Raw genomic sequence first — 15,525 nt, forward strand, 5'->3', positions numbered from 1 at the left:
AGTGAAAGTTCTCGTTCTCAGCAATTTTTTTCCAATTCTGAATAGCTAGATTAATTTTACTAGTAATACTAATTTTATCATTTTTCTTTAGAAAGTAGTTTCATAGAATAGTTCTTTCATTCATGTCCTGCAAACATACTCTGAGCATCCAATCACAATTGCTGGTGCTAAAATGTTTTCACTATACTCTCTCCTACTGCTCCCAATGGCACCAAGAAGAGCCAGTTACAGAAATTCAGAGCTAAAGGGACTTCAAAGGCCTTAGGATTCAACCTCCCTATTTTATAGTTTAAGGATATGAATGCCAAGAGGATAAATACTTCATAAAGGAGCACAGCCTGGACTACAAAGTCCTGTTCTGCTGAGAGCCCAGAACCTCAAACCCCAGGACTGGCACATTCCCCATAACACCCTACTGAATGGCCAAAGGAAAAGGCGAATGACCTTATTTAATATATTTATAGACTCACATATGCTCACTTAACTGGGACAAGCTGTTTTTTAAGATTGACAGAATCATTCTCAGCACAAGTTCATTAAGAAAAGATTGCAAACATGTGAAAATTAAGAATATTTTATTGACTTTTATATGTTCTTGGAGAAAACCATTCCCATGTAAAAGTTTGACATTTGATGAGATTTATTCACAATTTACACATAATTCTTTAATTTGGGGTCAGATATAATTTTTCATTTCAACAGGACTTTCACATGATTACAGTCACAAAATTGGCACACTGTATTAAAAAACAAAATCAAACAGCTAGATAAAGTATGCAGCTTTATGCCAATTTAAATGTCAACATGCACCACCCTTCATCCATAATTTTGGAAGTATATGCTGTGAGCTTACTAAAATATTAACTAGAGAACGTCTGAGATCACAAATGCTTGTTTACAAAATAAAACCTCTTTTCCTAGTGCTACTCATTTTGTTATAGAAAAATATTACAAATAAAAATTAGTGCTATTCAAGGTGTTCACTTCAAAATCACATGATATACAGGTTCAAGCCATTTCCCCTCTCATAATGAGATATCACAAAACACTGTGATGACTGAATTAAATGTACCCTGGCAACCACACCAGCTGAGTAATGGACACTGACTGATTAAAAATGAGAGTGAATTAAAACATTTTCAGGTATTGCATACACTCATAATTTGTTCCCAGTCTGAGACTCAGAAAGACTGTTAGAGAAACATGACAAAATTTATATTTCTTCCTGATACAAGAAATTTGTCTAAAAATCTGTAATTATAAAACAGATTGGCTTTTCATAAAGAAATAGCAACTTTTCTCCCCAAGATTATATTCTTGTTTGGAGATTATTCAAATTTTAATTTGGGCCCTTTTTTTCCAGAGGGTGAGGAGGGGTGGTGGCTCAGTATTACAAGGTATATTTGACGAACAGGGATGCTTCAAGGAGGACTACAGAGCACGGTCACGACCGAACTGTGATAGTTTCCTTTCTTGTGATTATGTAGATTTTAAAGAAAAGAGGTTCTCTCATAAGCTATATACAGCAGTGTACACTTTTTTTTCACTTTATATACAATTAAAATTAACTTATGACAAATACTTGTCACATCAATTTATGTAGGCACATCTAAATTCCATAGCTTTACTGGAGGGGTGAGGTCTTCAGTGGGATCATGATTCTGGATTCCATTTCCTGAATAAGTGGGACTGAAAACAAGGATCAAGATTACTGGGCTATTTTTTTTCTAAACACATGAAGTAAATATATTTACTTATAACAAATAGATTGCTGAGAATGTTCAGAAGATATACTATTTGAAATCAGAATAGAGTACTGGGAAATACAGGACTCATCTAGGGTAGAAATATGTAAGCTAATGATAGACCAGCTAACATCCTATAAGATGTTATTAAAACAGATTCTGTCTGGGGATGTATTTCATTTGTAGGAAATTAGGAAAGGCCATATTATGAGAAAGAAAAACGGTGCTTTCTCAAAAGGCTTTTTGAACTAAAATAAGTACACATAAAATCAAATAATGGTGTATTTGACTGTATCCTGTATAAAGGAACAGATACACTACATTTGTAAAACTGTCATTGCTGAAAACCGAAGGAACAAAACAACAGCAGACTCACGGACTCCAAGAAGGGACTAGCCATTACCAAAGGGAAGGGGATGGGGAGGGAGAAGGGGATTAAAAGGCATTATGATTAACACACATAATGTAGGTGGCTCACAGGGAAGGCAGTATAGCATGAAGAAGACAAGCAGCGACTCTATAGCATCTTACTACGCTAATGGACAGTGACTGCAATGGGGTGTGGCAGGGAACTTGATAATATGGGCTAACACAGTAACCATAATGTTGCTCAAGTGAAACCTTCATAGAATTGTATATCAATGATACCTTAATTAAAACAAAACAAAACAAAAAAAAACTGTCATTGCTAAGTAAAACTCTGGAAACTGATGAGAGTAGAAGGATTTTTTGCACTAAAAGACAATACTTATTTTCTCAAACAAATTGCTCTTCGATTACTTGGTAGTATATGGGCTTAAATATACCTGACATGGAACACTGTTGGTACCTACTACCTGTATTGGTATTGCTGGGTTTTATTCAGTCTGTGTTTTATCAAAACCAAGCAACCAGGATTTCATAATACATATGTATGCATTCTGTTCAACATTACAAAGCTCTACACATGTACACATGGAAAGTCTAAATTTCAAATTAATTTTCAAAACTACTTTTTAATTGCTCTATCAAATTGTAATGTTTTTGGGACTGGTCAATTTTGATGGGAATGGGAAAGCTTAGAAAAAAATTTGTGTAATAAATTTTCAGAGAATACAGAAATATACAAAAAAAAGATATTGATGTAAAATTTATAGCATACAAGGATGTGAAAACTATACCAGAGAACATATATACTTGAAAGAATATTCTTTATTGAAACAATGTCATGTAACTATTCCCTTTACTGGTATGTATGGAGCAATATACCATTAAAAAAAAAATGTGTATATATATATATATATATATACACACACACATATATGTTAGCTTCAGGGTGAAAAAATGTAAACCAATAAGATGAGAAGAAATGTTTTATGCCTGTTAAAATATTACCTGTATAATACACCAATTCTTCCCAGCCATGTTTATGCCATACCGCATTCCGTATGTCTTCCCTAGTCTGAAGATTCTTATAAGCTTAAAAATAACCACACAGAAGAAGCAAGACTTAAACCAAACATAATGCCCGCCATTCTATTTAGTATAAAGTATTGATTCAGCTGGTCATTTCAAAGAACTACTTTGGGAATTTAGTATTAAGCTGGGATTACTGTGAGCTGGTTATTCTAAGCAAAAGTATGTTAGGCCTTGTGGGAGAAGCAAAACAATCCATTCTTATGTTTTACAGTCTAGTGGCTCCAAGACATACCTTTCTAAACCAAGTGAACTTCTTCAATAATGTTAAATTCAGAACCAGAAACTGTCAGACTATAGATAAGCAGTATTAGATTCCATTTTGCTCAACATTTACAAAGCTCTAAAACGATCTGGGGTGGCTCTTTTCAATGCAGGAGGACAAAAAGACAAGTAAAGGCAAAGTCAACCCCTGCTGAATACTGAGGTATCCTCAGGAGACCAGGGAAGATACCAGGAGAGCTTCCTGGAAGGCATGATTTGACCAGGTGGGTCATAAAGGCTGAAGAGGATGTTTCTGACACATAAGAATGGAAGAGAAAGGCACTCCAGGTGGAGGGAAGAACATGGTCAAAGGCATCAGACTCCTTGCTGTCATGTGGTACAATGCACAGATATGTCACTGAGGTGCCTTGGTTTGATTCCAGACCTCAGCAAAATACTTCCAACTACTTACCTGGGAAATGTGTCCTCGGTACCTCGACATGGCATTGGCCAAGACCCAGGGCTACCCCCTCACTGCTATTTTCTCTTTGGGACACACCCCGTTTCCCCATGCCACTTCCTTCTCCCTATGAGAAGACCTAACCTTGCAGGCCTAACAATTTAACCATCAAATGACAAAAATTCTCTTTACTAGTATGGTTTAAAAATTTATCCATAAAGTTTTGAAGATGCTGAAAAACAGAAGGAAAAAGAAGACTTTTACCTCTCACCACCCAGAAGAAAACAGTTAAATTCATATGACAAGAAGCAGCATTCTCTCTGAGGTCAGGTGTATGACTAGTGCATGGTGTGATGACGCCCCCTTGTAGGGAACACAGGCTAGAGATGCCTGTGTTCCTATTTAAAAATTAACTTAAATTTTCTTAATTAAAACAATTTTTACTGTGGTAAAATATACATAATAAAATATACTATTTTAATCATTTTTAAATGTTCAGTGGCATTAAGTACATTCACACTGTGCCGCCATCATTACCACCCATCTCTAAACCTTCATCAGCCCAAATTAAAACTGTACCAATGGAATAATAATTCCCATTCATCCGTCTCCCAGTCCCTGGTAACCTCTATTCTACATTCTGTTCTATAATGATTTGCTTATTCTAGGTACCTCACATAAGTGGAATCATACAGTATTTCTCCTTTTGTGTCTGGCTTATTTCAAGATTCAACTATATGGTAGCATGTATTAGAATTTCATTCATTTTTATGGCTGAATAATGTTATGTTATACGTACATACCACATTTTGTTGAACTGTTCACCTGTCAATGGATACTTGGGTTTGGGGAGGCTATTCAAGATGGGAGGCACTTGAGCATTTTCACATACTGAGGGAAGGAGCCCACAGGCTGGGTGGTGATGGAGCAAATTGATGGAGAAGGTCTAAAGGAAGGTCAGGGAGGGATGGCCTCAAGTGCAAGGGTAAAAGGAAGGGGTGCTGTGCTGTGGAGAGATCTGCTTCGAAACCAGACATGCCGAGGTCTGAGCCTGGGTCAGATACTAACCAGCTGTGGCTCCTGGGTGATTTATTTACCACCTATGAGTCAAAGGTATGCACTTGTAAGGATTAAAGGGAATGATTCATAAAATCATCAACATACTGAGATGCTTGGTAAGTGTTGGTTCTCTTTCTCTAAAAAAATGGAAAAGTGAGAGTTAGTTTTCGGGGCAGGCAAATGAGGATTCATCTCTGCATAACTCAATACTCTCTATAAAGTAGGAAGTGGGCGGTGGACACTTGGGACACTGATAGGGACAAAAAAAGTAGGTAGAGAAGGGCAGTGGCAAAGAAAAGACATGTGCTACAATCTGGCCACCCTCAGATGTTCTAGCTTCTGTGTGTCTGCATGGAGGAGGGCTCTGGTGGACTCCTCCTCATCTTGCTGTTGCTCTGTGAAGCCTCAAGCTCCCCCCACCCACAGGGCAGAGGTAAGGGCTCTACTCTGTGCTCCCCATAGCCCCTGTCAGAGTACTGCCACTCACACCCACTGATGCCTGTCTGCAAGTCCAGAGCCCTTCACCTGGGAGTCCCTACCCAGAAACGCCAGTCCCTATCCAGGTGCTGATGTGAACCAAGTGTATGCATGGCTTGTCCTCTCTCTGCCTGTGAGCCAAAGCATGTGGCGATGATCCTGACCCATCAAGTCCCCATGCTCACACCAGAGGATGTCTGAAATGCAGGAGCCACCCTCAGAGGCCCCTCGGGCTGAGAAAGGGGAGAGAAAGGAAGAGGTCTGACTTCTCAGTTTAAGCCTCTGGACAGATCATACACTATTTTAAAAAATAAAAATAAAAACTACGACTACCCTATCTCAAACCCATAAAGGTTAAACTACATTTTGGATAATCTCAAAAGGGAGGGCCACAGAACACATTTTAAAAGATGTATTTCCAAATCTACTACATTTGAAAACTGAAACTAAAGGACAGTGCTGCCTCTGCTGTTCTGGGGAGTTGAGGTTATTTACAGCATCCCTCATGGGGTGCAGAGTTTTCAATCTCCTAAATGCTGGGGAAGCTCAGTGTGTGCAGCTGTGATGAGGCCCGGGCAAAGCAGTGACTGGTGGGTGTGAGAATGGGGGTTTCCTCCTCGAGACCCGAAGGTCTGTTGGGGAGGGTTGCAGGAGCAAAATGTAAAAACTTCTTTTCTGGCCTCAATTTACCCATTCAGACTTAGGTCTCCAGCAGACATCCTACCATTTAGCCAGTCTGCACTATTTGTAGTTTTCTGAGTACTTTTTATGATCTCCTGTGCCCCCATGACTGTTTCAGCCCTTCCTTCTGCCTTTACCTGTCAACCCATCTAGATCCTGAAGTCTAGTTCATATTTCACCTTTACTAATTTTCCCCAAATACGTAACTTTATATCCCTTTAAGTGAAAGGAAACCTGAAATGTAACTCTTTATGTAACTGGGCATGTCATGTCATTTGTGTTGTTTTAGCCCTTGTTAGTCCTATCACCTTATTTTATAAGCAGCCGACAGGATACAGCACCTGGTGGGATCAAACAGGCCATATCAACACCTTAGTTAATATGGTCTGGAAATGAGTTATGCTTTTTTTCTTTTTAAAGTTAATAGCCATTTACAAATGTGCCCAGAATATACCCAGATATGAGTGAGAACAGTTCCTGTTCTCTCAGGAAGACAGATAAAAATAGCCACAACTGTGACAATCTGCCCAATACTGGGCTCTGGGGGCTCAGGAGGAGAATGACAGTCACTTGGGGGTTGGTGAACATCCGAGTTAGGCCCTGAAAGACGCCAGAGATGGTACCAAACAAAAGTGGGTGGGGATAGAAAAGGTGAGTGGAGAAGGGCCTGTGGGATGATGGAACCAGACCCAAGGTGGGAATGAGTGTAAATGTGGGAAAGTGCCTCCCAGGCAATTGCAGGACTGCCCAGGAGGGAGCGAGGATGTGTCTAGAAGGTTGGTTGGGACTGCTCTGTGCAATGCACTCGTCAGCTTTCCCATCTTCCTCCTCCTGTGTTTGCTCCTCCCATGTTTGCTCACTCCTTACCTCTTTCCCATCATCTCCATTCTCGCCATCAGCTAACTCACAGGCCACGAGCCTATGGACCTTTCACTGCAGACCTCTTTTATTCTAGATAGTCCAGCAACTTACCTTCTATCTATGACATACAGATTTGCTAGTGTTTAAGGATACTGGCTTGGTATATGCTTACCAGCTAGTACAACTTACTTGGTAATGAACTCTGAGATATCACTTAACACAAAAATGAAGGAAAACCTCCCCCCCCACATACCCCAAAGATGATGCACCATATACAGCTGCCCAATCTGAGAGAAGAATCCTCCAACTGCTTCACTACTGTCCTGCCTGAAGCGAATTGCACGAGCCCTTTAAGAAAAGTTCAGATATTTAATTAGGTATGTTAAAAAGAAACAATAAATTTCCTCCATACTCAGAGCAAACTGTTCAGAAGACTATTTTTTAATTATCAAATACAATTGAAAGTATTTTAATCTAAGATGTAAATATATCTTTCTATAGCTAGACTAGTCATTTTTCTGAGGAAAATAATTAATGACAAACTAAAAAATGTGAGGATATGTGGTTGTACTTCTGATTCTTGACATAAATCAAGAAAACTGGCAATAGGACCTGTCAACTTAAAAAGAATTGCTTCTCCAAGAACATGCTGAGAGAGTGAGAGGCAAACCTGGATACTAGAACACCCAAGATGCCACAAGCACCATATCCAAGGGAGACTGAGACCACCCATGAGAATGGGGTGTAAAGCAGAGGTGAGGGGAGCACACCTTCAAAGCAGTCGCAGACAGTGAACCCTGAAAAGCTTGAGAGCTCTCTGAACTATCAGGGAGATTCTGCAAACCTCATGGACAGCACACAGAACCATGAATGTGGAGCTTCCTGGTAATACACCATTTGTCAAACTGATGCTGCCCCTCAGGTTTTGTTCTTACCAGAGCAAATGGTAATGAGTATCAAAGGGCATTCATTCCGTACTATGCTTGGACGCTATGTACTATATACTATGTGTATATACATGTGTTATGTGTATAACATGAAATTGTGATAAATTAGTTAAAAATGGGCACTTGTCTTAAACTTTTTAAGATTTCCACTGCAAAAGGTACTGGCTCTTTAAACACTTTTCTGGCCTGAAGTCTGTCCCATCAGAATTGACAGGACTTGGGAAGGTGGATTCATTTGAATTCATTTGAAAGAGCTGGAGGCATATGAACAAGGATACTAATCCACTAATATCTACAGTGAGCTACAACTCTTGAGAGACAAGATACTTGAGTTGGCTTGATTAGGGCATTCTCTTCCAGGAGGCAAACCCCAGAATAACTGAGTCAGAATATCTCAAGGAGCGGCAGGTATTGAATCCGAGCCAGGGCAACCTGCATTGGGAATGTGGAAGCTCACCTCCTCAAGATCCCTATGTACATCTTTGGCTCTGTCCACCATGAGCTCTGCTCCATGAGGCTGACCCGAGGCTTCAGGTTCTTTTGTGGTGAAGGAGGGATCTCTTGCTATTGCCCCCATGAGTTACTCCCAAACAATATTAAATTCTATATTTAAAATTAAGTGATCAAAATCTTCACAAAACTTACAAATCTGATTGGTAAATTACTGAAATTAAGCAAATTACTTTAATGTGCATTCTAACTACTTGGAAGAAAAACCATCTTGTATTGATAGTGATAAATATTCAGGATTATTCATTTCATTATGAATTTTTCTAATTCAGTTATAGTAGGCAAAGAAAACATACTTGCCTTAGCCTCGTAATAAGCAGAAGTATGTACTGAAGAGGAGATCAGCACCTTAAATAATTACCTATGTGCCAAAATATAAATTGAGTGCTGAACTGGCTTTATAAATAATTTTTAAAACAATTGAAGAATGACCTCAATACTTCTTTGTGGATTTCATTGTGGGCAAGCCTTAGTTAGCAACATGCAAAAACAAAATTAATGAGTGATCCTATTCTGAGGGGCAACTAAATTATATGTATAAGGCCCCTCCCTAAAAAAAATCCCTTAATAAAGTGGTGCCTATAATATGTAAGTATACAATTAAACATATATTTCTTAGTTCTCAAATAAAAGAAATTCTAACTTGCATTATTTAGCCTTTGATGACCCAAGAAGAAAAGATTGGTTAAAAATAAAGAACAGTTTTTTTTGTAGCTAGATCTTAGAAATTATCTAGTTCAAAGCAAGACATTTCATAACTGAATAAAGGAGAATATATGTAAGTTGAAAGTGAGTAAAAGTTATAGGTTCTCACTTATAGATAAAGAAACCACGGGTAAATAGCTTACTAATAGCCAATAATTCATTCTTGTATCCTATTATTAAAGCTTTATATTACTAGATCTTTTGTTTTTTCTCATTACACTAGTCAGGATTTCCAAAAACAATATAAAATTATAATGACGAAAGTTTGCATGTTGTTATAATGGTAAGTAATGAGTATGCTTCTTGTAGCTGTTTAATGTAGCTGTTAAAATGGAAGACATGGTAGTTTTATCTTTTAACTCAGGGCCAGCTAACTACACCCCTCAGGCTAAATCTCACCCTCTGCAGCTTATTTTTATTTTATGGTCCAGGAACTACGAATGGTTTTTACACTTTTAAACGCTTGGATAAAAAATCAGTAATTATTTCATGACACATGAAAATTATGAATTTTAAAAACAGGTGTCCAGAAATAAAGGTTTTGTTGAAACATAGCCATGCTCATCCACTTACAAATTGCCCACAGTTGCTTTCACACTAAAACAGCAGTTAAGTAATTGTGATGGATGTAGTATCATCCACAAAGCCTGAAGTATTTATTTACTGTGTAGTCCTTTATAGAAAAGCTTGTCAACTTCTGATTTAAAGTATTTTCTATTCTTGATTTTTAAATATTCTCTTTTTTTTTTCTGATTTTTAAAAATCAGAAATTAGTGTCTAATAAAACTGGTGTCTTCTGAACATGCATTAAGGTAACTTTTAAACTGTTTTTCTTTTAATGATGATTTCAAACATCCTAATCACCTAGATTTTTAAGACATGAATACTTTACATCTTTTTTGTATTCCTCATCCCCAACTTCCCTATCAGTTAACACTCTTAGGAAGCAGTTACCTCTCTTTTGAAGACAAGTCTTCCTGTCCATGGTTTTATATTTCTACTTAATATGCATTCATGAACAATAGTTATATGTTTTTATGTAGCTCTTGCTGTATATAACTTGTTTATATAACTCTCCTGTATCGTTTTAAGATTTATATAAAAGATATCATGCTATACATATTCCTTTTCAGTTATTTCTTCTTGACTTGGTGTTTTCAAGATTAATGCATGCGTACATGTTTTACTTTAACTACTATATATACTATAAATAAATAAAGTCTATATGTAAAAAAAATATATATATTATATATATATATATATACTTTATTCTTCTAACCTCTTTTGAATATACACTCAGAAGCAGGACTGCTGGATCATATGGTAATTCTATTTTTAATGTTCTGAGGAACCTCCATACTGTTTTCCATAATGGCAACACCATTCCTACGAACAGGGCACAAGGGTTCCAATTTCTCTGTATCTTCAACACTTTTCATTTTCAGTTCTTTTGATAATAGCCATCCTAAAGGGTGTGAGATAATACCTCATTGCAATTTTGATTTGTGGTTCTCCTATGATTAGTGATGTTGAGCATCTTTTCAACTTTTTAGCCATTTGCATATCTTTGAAGAACTGTCTATTCAAGTTCTTTGGCCATTTTTTAGTTGGGTTATTAGTCTTACTGAGTTGTAGTATTTCTCTATATATTCTGGATACAAGCCCTTTATAAGATACATGATTTACAAGATGTTCTCCCAATCTGCGACTTGTCTTTTAATTTTTAAAATAATATCCTTTGAATTACAAAGCTTTTTCATTTTTATGAACTATAAAACTTTAGAAGAAAACATAGGAGAGAGTCTTTGCAAACTTGGGGTAGGCAAAAAGTTCTTAGATATTAACACCAAAATTGTGATCCACAAAAGAAAAAATTTGGTAAATTACATTTAGGTCTACATTTCATTTTTGGTTAATTTTTGTATATGATGTGAGGCAGCAGTCTGAATCTATTTTTTGCAAAGATGTTTGGCTGTCTCAGTACCCTAGGTCAAAAAGACTACCTGTCTCCACTGAATTTGCTTTGGTACATCATTTGTTGGAAACTAATTGCTCATAATGTGAAAGTCTATTTCTGGAATTTCAATTCTGTTAGATTGATCTATATGCCTGATCTTATGCCAGTTCCATACTGTCTTGGTTACTCCAGCTTTTTAATCAGTTTTGAAACTGAGAAGTGTGAGTCCTCCAACTTTGTTCTTTTGCAGGGTGGTTTTAGCTCTTTTAGGTCCTGTGCATTCCCACAGCCTGCTGGGAGCCTCACTGGAATTACACTGAATTTATAGATCAGTTTTGGGAAAAATTGGTATTTTGCCATTTAAACTAAGAATAAAAAAAAGCAATAGTATCATGTGGTGCTCCATTTATGTAATGAAAGCAACATTTCAGAAAAGGTAATTATCTCATGCTACATTGGGATATGGTTTAAAAAAAAAAGTACTTATTTATCCTAGAAATACATACTAAAATGTTATAGATGAATGGTATATTGTTTTGGATTTACTTCCAAATTTTCTGGGTTATGGGTATTAGACCTAAGCAAGATTGGCCCTGTGTTGATTACTAAAGTAAAGGGTGTGAGAAAGGTGGGGTGGAGATCCACAGTATTAGTCTCCCTAGTTCTGCATATGTTTGAAAAATTTCATAATAAAAACATCTAAGAAAAAAACATTGTAGTATCAAATTATGCCCATATTTCATTCCTAGAATTAACACTATGGCCTAAAATTAACTAGTAATAAGATTAACAAACTCAGCATTTGGTAACATACTTACCAGTAATTGCCCCATTCAATCATAGTTCCTGGCTGAAAAGAGATTTGAATTTTGGTTTATTAGTTTTTCTATGAAGAAATATGGAAACAGTAGTATAAAAAATTGACAAAATTAACTTAAAAATTAACTTTTATTAATGTGAGATGTTAACAAATAAAAAATGTGACAAAATATTATTCACTTTGGTCATTTCCATCCCATAATGGGCTTCATATAAGATGACATTTATATAAGCCATCCAATTATGGTTATCAAAACTGTACTTAGGCCTACCCTCCAAATGTACTGAAGGGATCATTAAATTGTTGATATCCATTCAGACTTTATTGTGAAATGTTTAAAAAATTCAATTTAAGTAAACTTAACAAGCATGTCACTTTATTTTTACAGTATAAGGGTATTAGAGCACTGAGATCTACTGATATGCATTCCTTTTAATAATGTTGTTATCTGGGGCTTTCTCTCTAGTAGTCACTTGGGGAAATACCAGAAAGTCTTAAAAAATATTATTCCCTTTTACTCTTACAATGCAGTACAACATTGAATAGGCATATATTTATTGATTGTTCTAATTCAATTATAATAGATGCTATACATTAGATAGAAGTGACAAGTGGTTACCAAGGCGGAGGGGATTGTATGGGGGCAGGGGAGTGGGGGAGGGGAACTGTTGAACCACTGTTATGTACATTTGATAAATAAAACAATAAATTAATTAAAAAAACAAAAATAAATAATAGATGCTATATACCATCCCTAGTCTTGCATTTTAGGCCTTTCCTTTTGAAATAGAAATGCTATATGGAAAAATGTCAAATAATAAATATTATATACAAGATTATAAAAAACAAAAGAGCTTTACAGAAGAAAAGGAATGAAAAAGAAAGAAGATTGGAAAAAAAAAAGGAAATAAGAGAAGGACTGGACAGGGGAGAAAACAAGCCAATCAAAATACAATGACAAACATATTATATAATGTACATCTAACTTTTCTTTTCATTAGGGGTTGCTCATGTTTTTTCATGAAGAATGACAGTTAACTCCTATTTTAGTACTTACTCGGAGTTGGTAAGATCTGAGTTCATATATATTAGGTCCTGACCGTGGGACAGGCTCATTCCAGAAACTGAACTCCAATAGCAGCTGATTCTTCCTAGACAGAAGCATGTTGCTTCTTGCCTTACGGAATTCTACAAATTCCTTTAAGTGAAAAAAATGTGCTTATGAAATCTTCTAATATTTATATATAAATCCACTTTAGTAGCATTTATGTTCCTCCTATAATAGATTAGTATTATAAATAGGGTCCCAGTTGGCTGAGACAGTCCCAGTTGACATTTTGTTGAACCAGTGTAACAACTATTAGCATTCCCTTTCTCTTAAGTGTCCAGGTTTAGATGATAAACTACATGGTCATCCTAATTATTTAAATGACAATGTAAACAAATTTGATTTTTTAAGTTTTTAGATTTTCCTAACAGTGTCTGACAGCATAGTAATAGGTGACATGGACAGCACAAAACATCCTGTAATCTAAAATAATTTATATTTGGACTCGCAAGCTGTATAAAAAATTTTCTTTCCTAATAATGTATGGCTGTTAAAAATCTCTCCACTAACCCACACCTATTAGTGAAGGGAGGGAGAGGAGAATAAAGTCAGCGCAAGCTAAAAACTGTGCGGCTGGCAGTTCCTGAAGCAGGTCGATGTGAGGTAATCCAGGGCTGATTGTGTCTACCATGCTGACTTACTGGTTTAAAAGTACCAGCTTATCAGTTTCAAAGTACAAGTTATTTTGATAGTATTATAACTGGTTACTTAATGTTTAAATACAACTTCGTGAGTCCAAATAATAAAATTCTTGCTATAACAAAGTTTGCAAATGTTAAAAAAAATGACAATAGCAGAGTCCTTTAATTCTGTACTAACATCTACTCTATCATTAGTCTGAATAAGTAAACAGTTTTCAAAATCATTACCTGATTTTCTCTGAGTTTATTCATGACCTCTGTGAGTGCTGGATAGCCTCCTTCATACCTCCAGAGGTGGACTGAAATATATTTTAAAAGATAATACACATTTAGAGTTTCATGATACTCTTACCTTGAAAATATTCCAGATATGAATAATGTTTACACAGTACAAAACTAATGCGACATGTGTCAGTCTATGAGTTACATCATAAAGTTTTAGTAATAGAGTCAAACATTAAAAACAATAAAAAAGTAGTTTTTGCAGTGAATTACTGGGAAGACTACTTTAACCATAAAACTAGATTGAGACTTGGAAAGCTTTGATTACAAAACAAGCATTAAATTAAATATTACTTATTTAAGTCATTTCACTAAAGGCTTAAGGAATAAGTGTTTATTCCAAAGACTTCTGCTTCCTACCAGCTTGATCCTGCTCGCCATACCACGTGTTCCAAGTCCCCACCAAAGTACAAGGGTAATGTTTATCTTCATGAATCTTTGGCAACACCTCTTGACTTAAAGAGAAGAAATAGCAACACTAATTAAACAACCAACAAAATTACACCCACGTGTAAAACACATGATCAGTAACAGGAATAAAGCCATCTCCTCTGTGTTCTAACAAATACCTCAGAATGTATTTATGATAAATGGCATGCAGAATTGACCTTTTAGCTGAATTCTGTGTTGGTCTAATATCCCACTTATCAGAAGCGTAGGTTTCTGATACCCCAACTATCTAGAACAGTTGTAAGCAACTCAAATATAGTGATAAAAATAAAGAAGAGCCAAAGGTCCCAAGACTCCAGGAACTGGGTCTACTATTTGCCATTTCAGAAAAAAAAAAAGAAGTACCTAGGAATGGCCAAGTTTATAAAAGCTAAGTTCTGCTAGTTCCAAAAATAGGAAGAAAGAGAGAAATGGGAAGAGTACAAAAAAAACACATAAGAAGTAAGAACGAAGAAAGAAGTGTTTCAGATAGGGGAGACAGCAGAAGTGGCATGAGTAGGCAGAGGTAGCAGGGGCAGAGAACAAGTTGGCCTTAAGGAAGGAGGAGGAAGACAGCATTAGAACATAACAGACTGGAAGCAACCCAACTCGAACAGTTCTAATCCCAACAGTCCACAAGGGCATCAAAGTGGCAGAAAAACACTAATTAACGATACAACATGAAACATAAATTAAATAGCTGAGGGGATTTGAGAGTTATCATATAATCTCACATTGAACGCACCATCTAGTTCATTACCATTGATTGTATGGTAGTGGCAAAGTCAAGAGATGTCAGAACTTGGTTCCATGTAAACCTTCCTGTAGTACAGAGTCTAATGTACAGGGAAAGGCAAAGGGAAGAGGCATAACTGCCATACCAAGAGAAAAGCTAGAACCTGCACACTTTTTTGAATACATTATGATAAAAAAGTATAACACAGATTCACCAATGGATGCAAAAGGGTAAAGGGTCAGAAATGGAATCTGTTCAAACTATTTGTTGACAGTGAGCTTTATTAAGCTAGTGATTACCACCAGATGCTGGGGCACCAAGACTGGGCATATATGCATAGTTCAGAAAAAAGCTTAAACGGTCTTATATTTAATTGAAAATCCATACACCTCTATGATCCAGTACAATACCGCACCATGTTTTTTTTTCGAAGGGTGGACTTTACTTT

At 36.4% G+C, this 15,525-nt stretch overlaps 1 protein-coding gene across 1 annotated transcript in view; it reads right to left on the reverse strand.

Moving 5' to 3' along the window:
• Positions 1 to 558: 558 nt before the first annotated feature.
• Positions 559 to 15,525, reverse strand: part of NIPSNAP2 (nipsnap homolog 2) — a 31,339-nt gene continuing 16,372 nt past the window's right edge. The window contains exons 4-10 of the mRNA XM_037002585.2: positions 14,273 to 14,367; positions 13,859 to 13,929; positions 12,939 to 13,079; positions 11,880 to 11,911; positions 7,196 to 7,290; positions 3,120 to 3,203; positions 559 to 1,689 (exon numbers count right to left, since the gene is read on the reverse strand). Of these exons, the coding sequence (XP_036858480.1) occupies positions 1,625 to 1,689; positions 3,120 to 3,203; positions 7,196 to 7,290; positions 11,880 to 11,911; positions 12,939 to 13,079; positions 13,859 to 13,929; positions 14,273 to 14,367 (583 nt within the window). The 3' untranslated portion in view covers positions 559 to 1,624. The remainder of the gene's footprint in view (positions 1,690 to 3,119; positions 3,204 to 7,195; positions 7,291 to 11,879; positions 11,912 to 12,938; positions 13,080 to 13,858; positions 13,930 to 14,272; positions 14,368 to 15,525) is intronic.

Source organism: Manis javanica, chromosome 10, assembly GCF_040802235.1.
Source record: "Manis javanica isolate MJ-LG chromosome 10, MJ_LKY, whole genome shotgun sequence".
NCBI classification, from domain to species: Eukaryota; Metazoa; Chordata; class Mammalia; order Pholidota; family Manidae; genus Manis; species Manis javanica.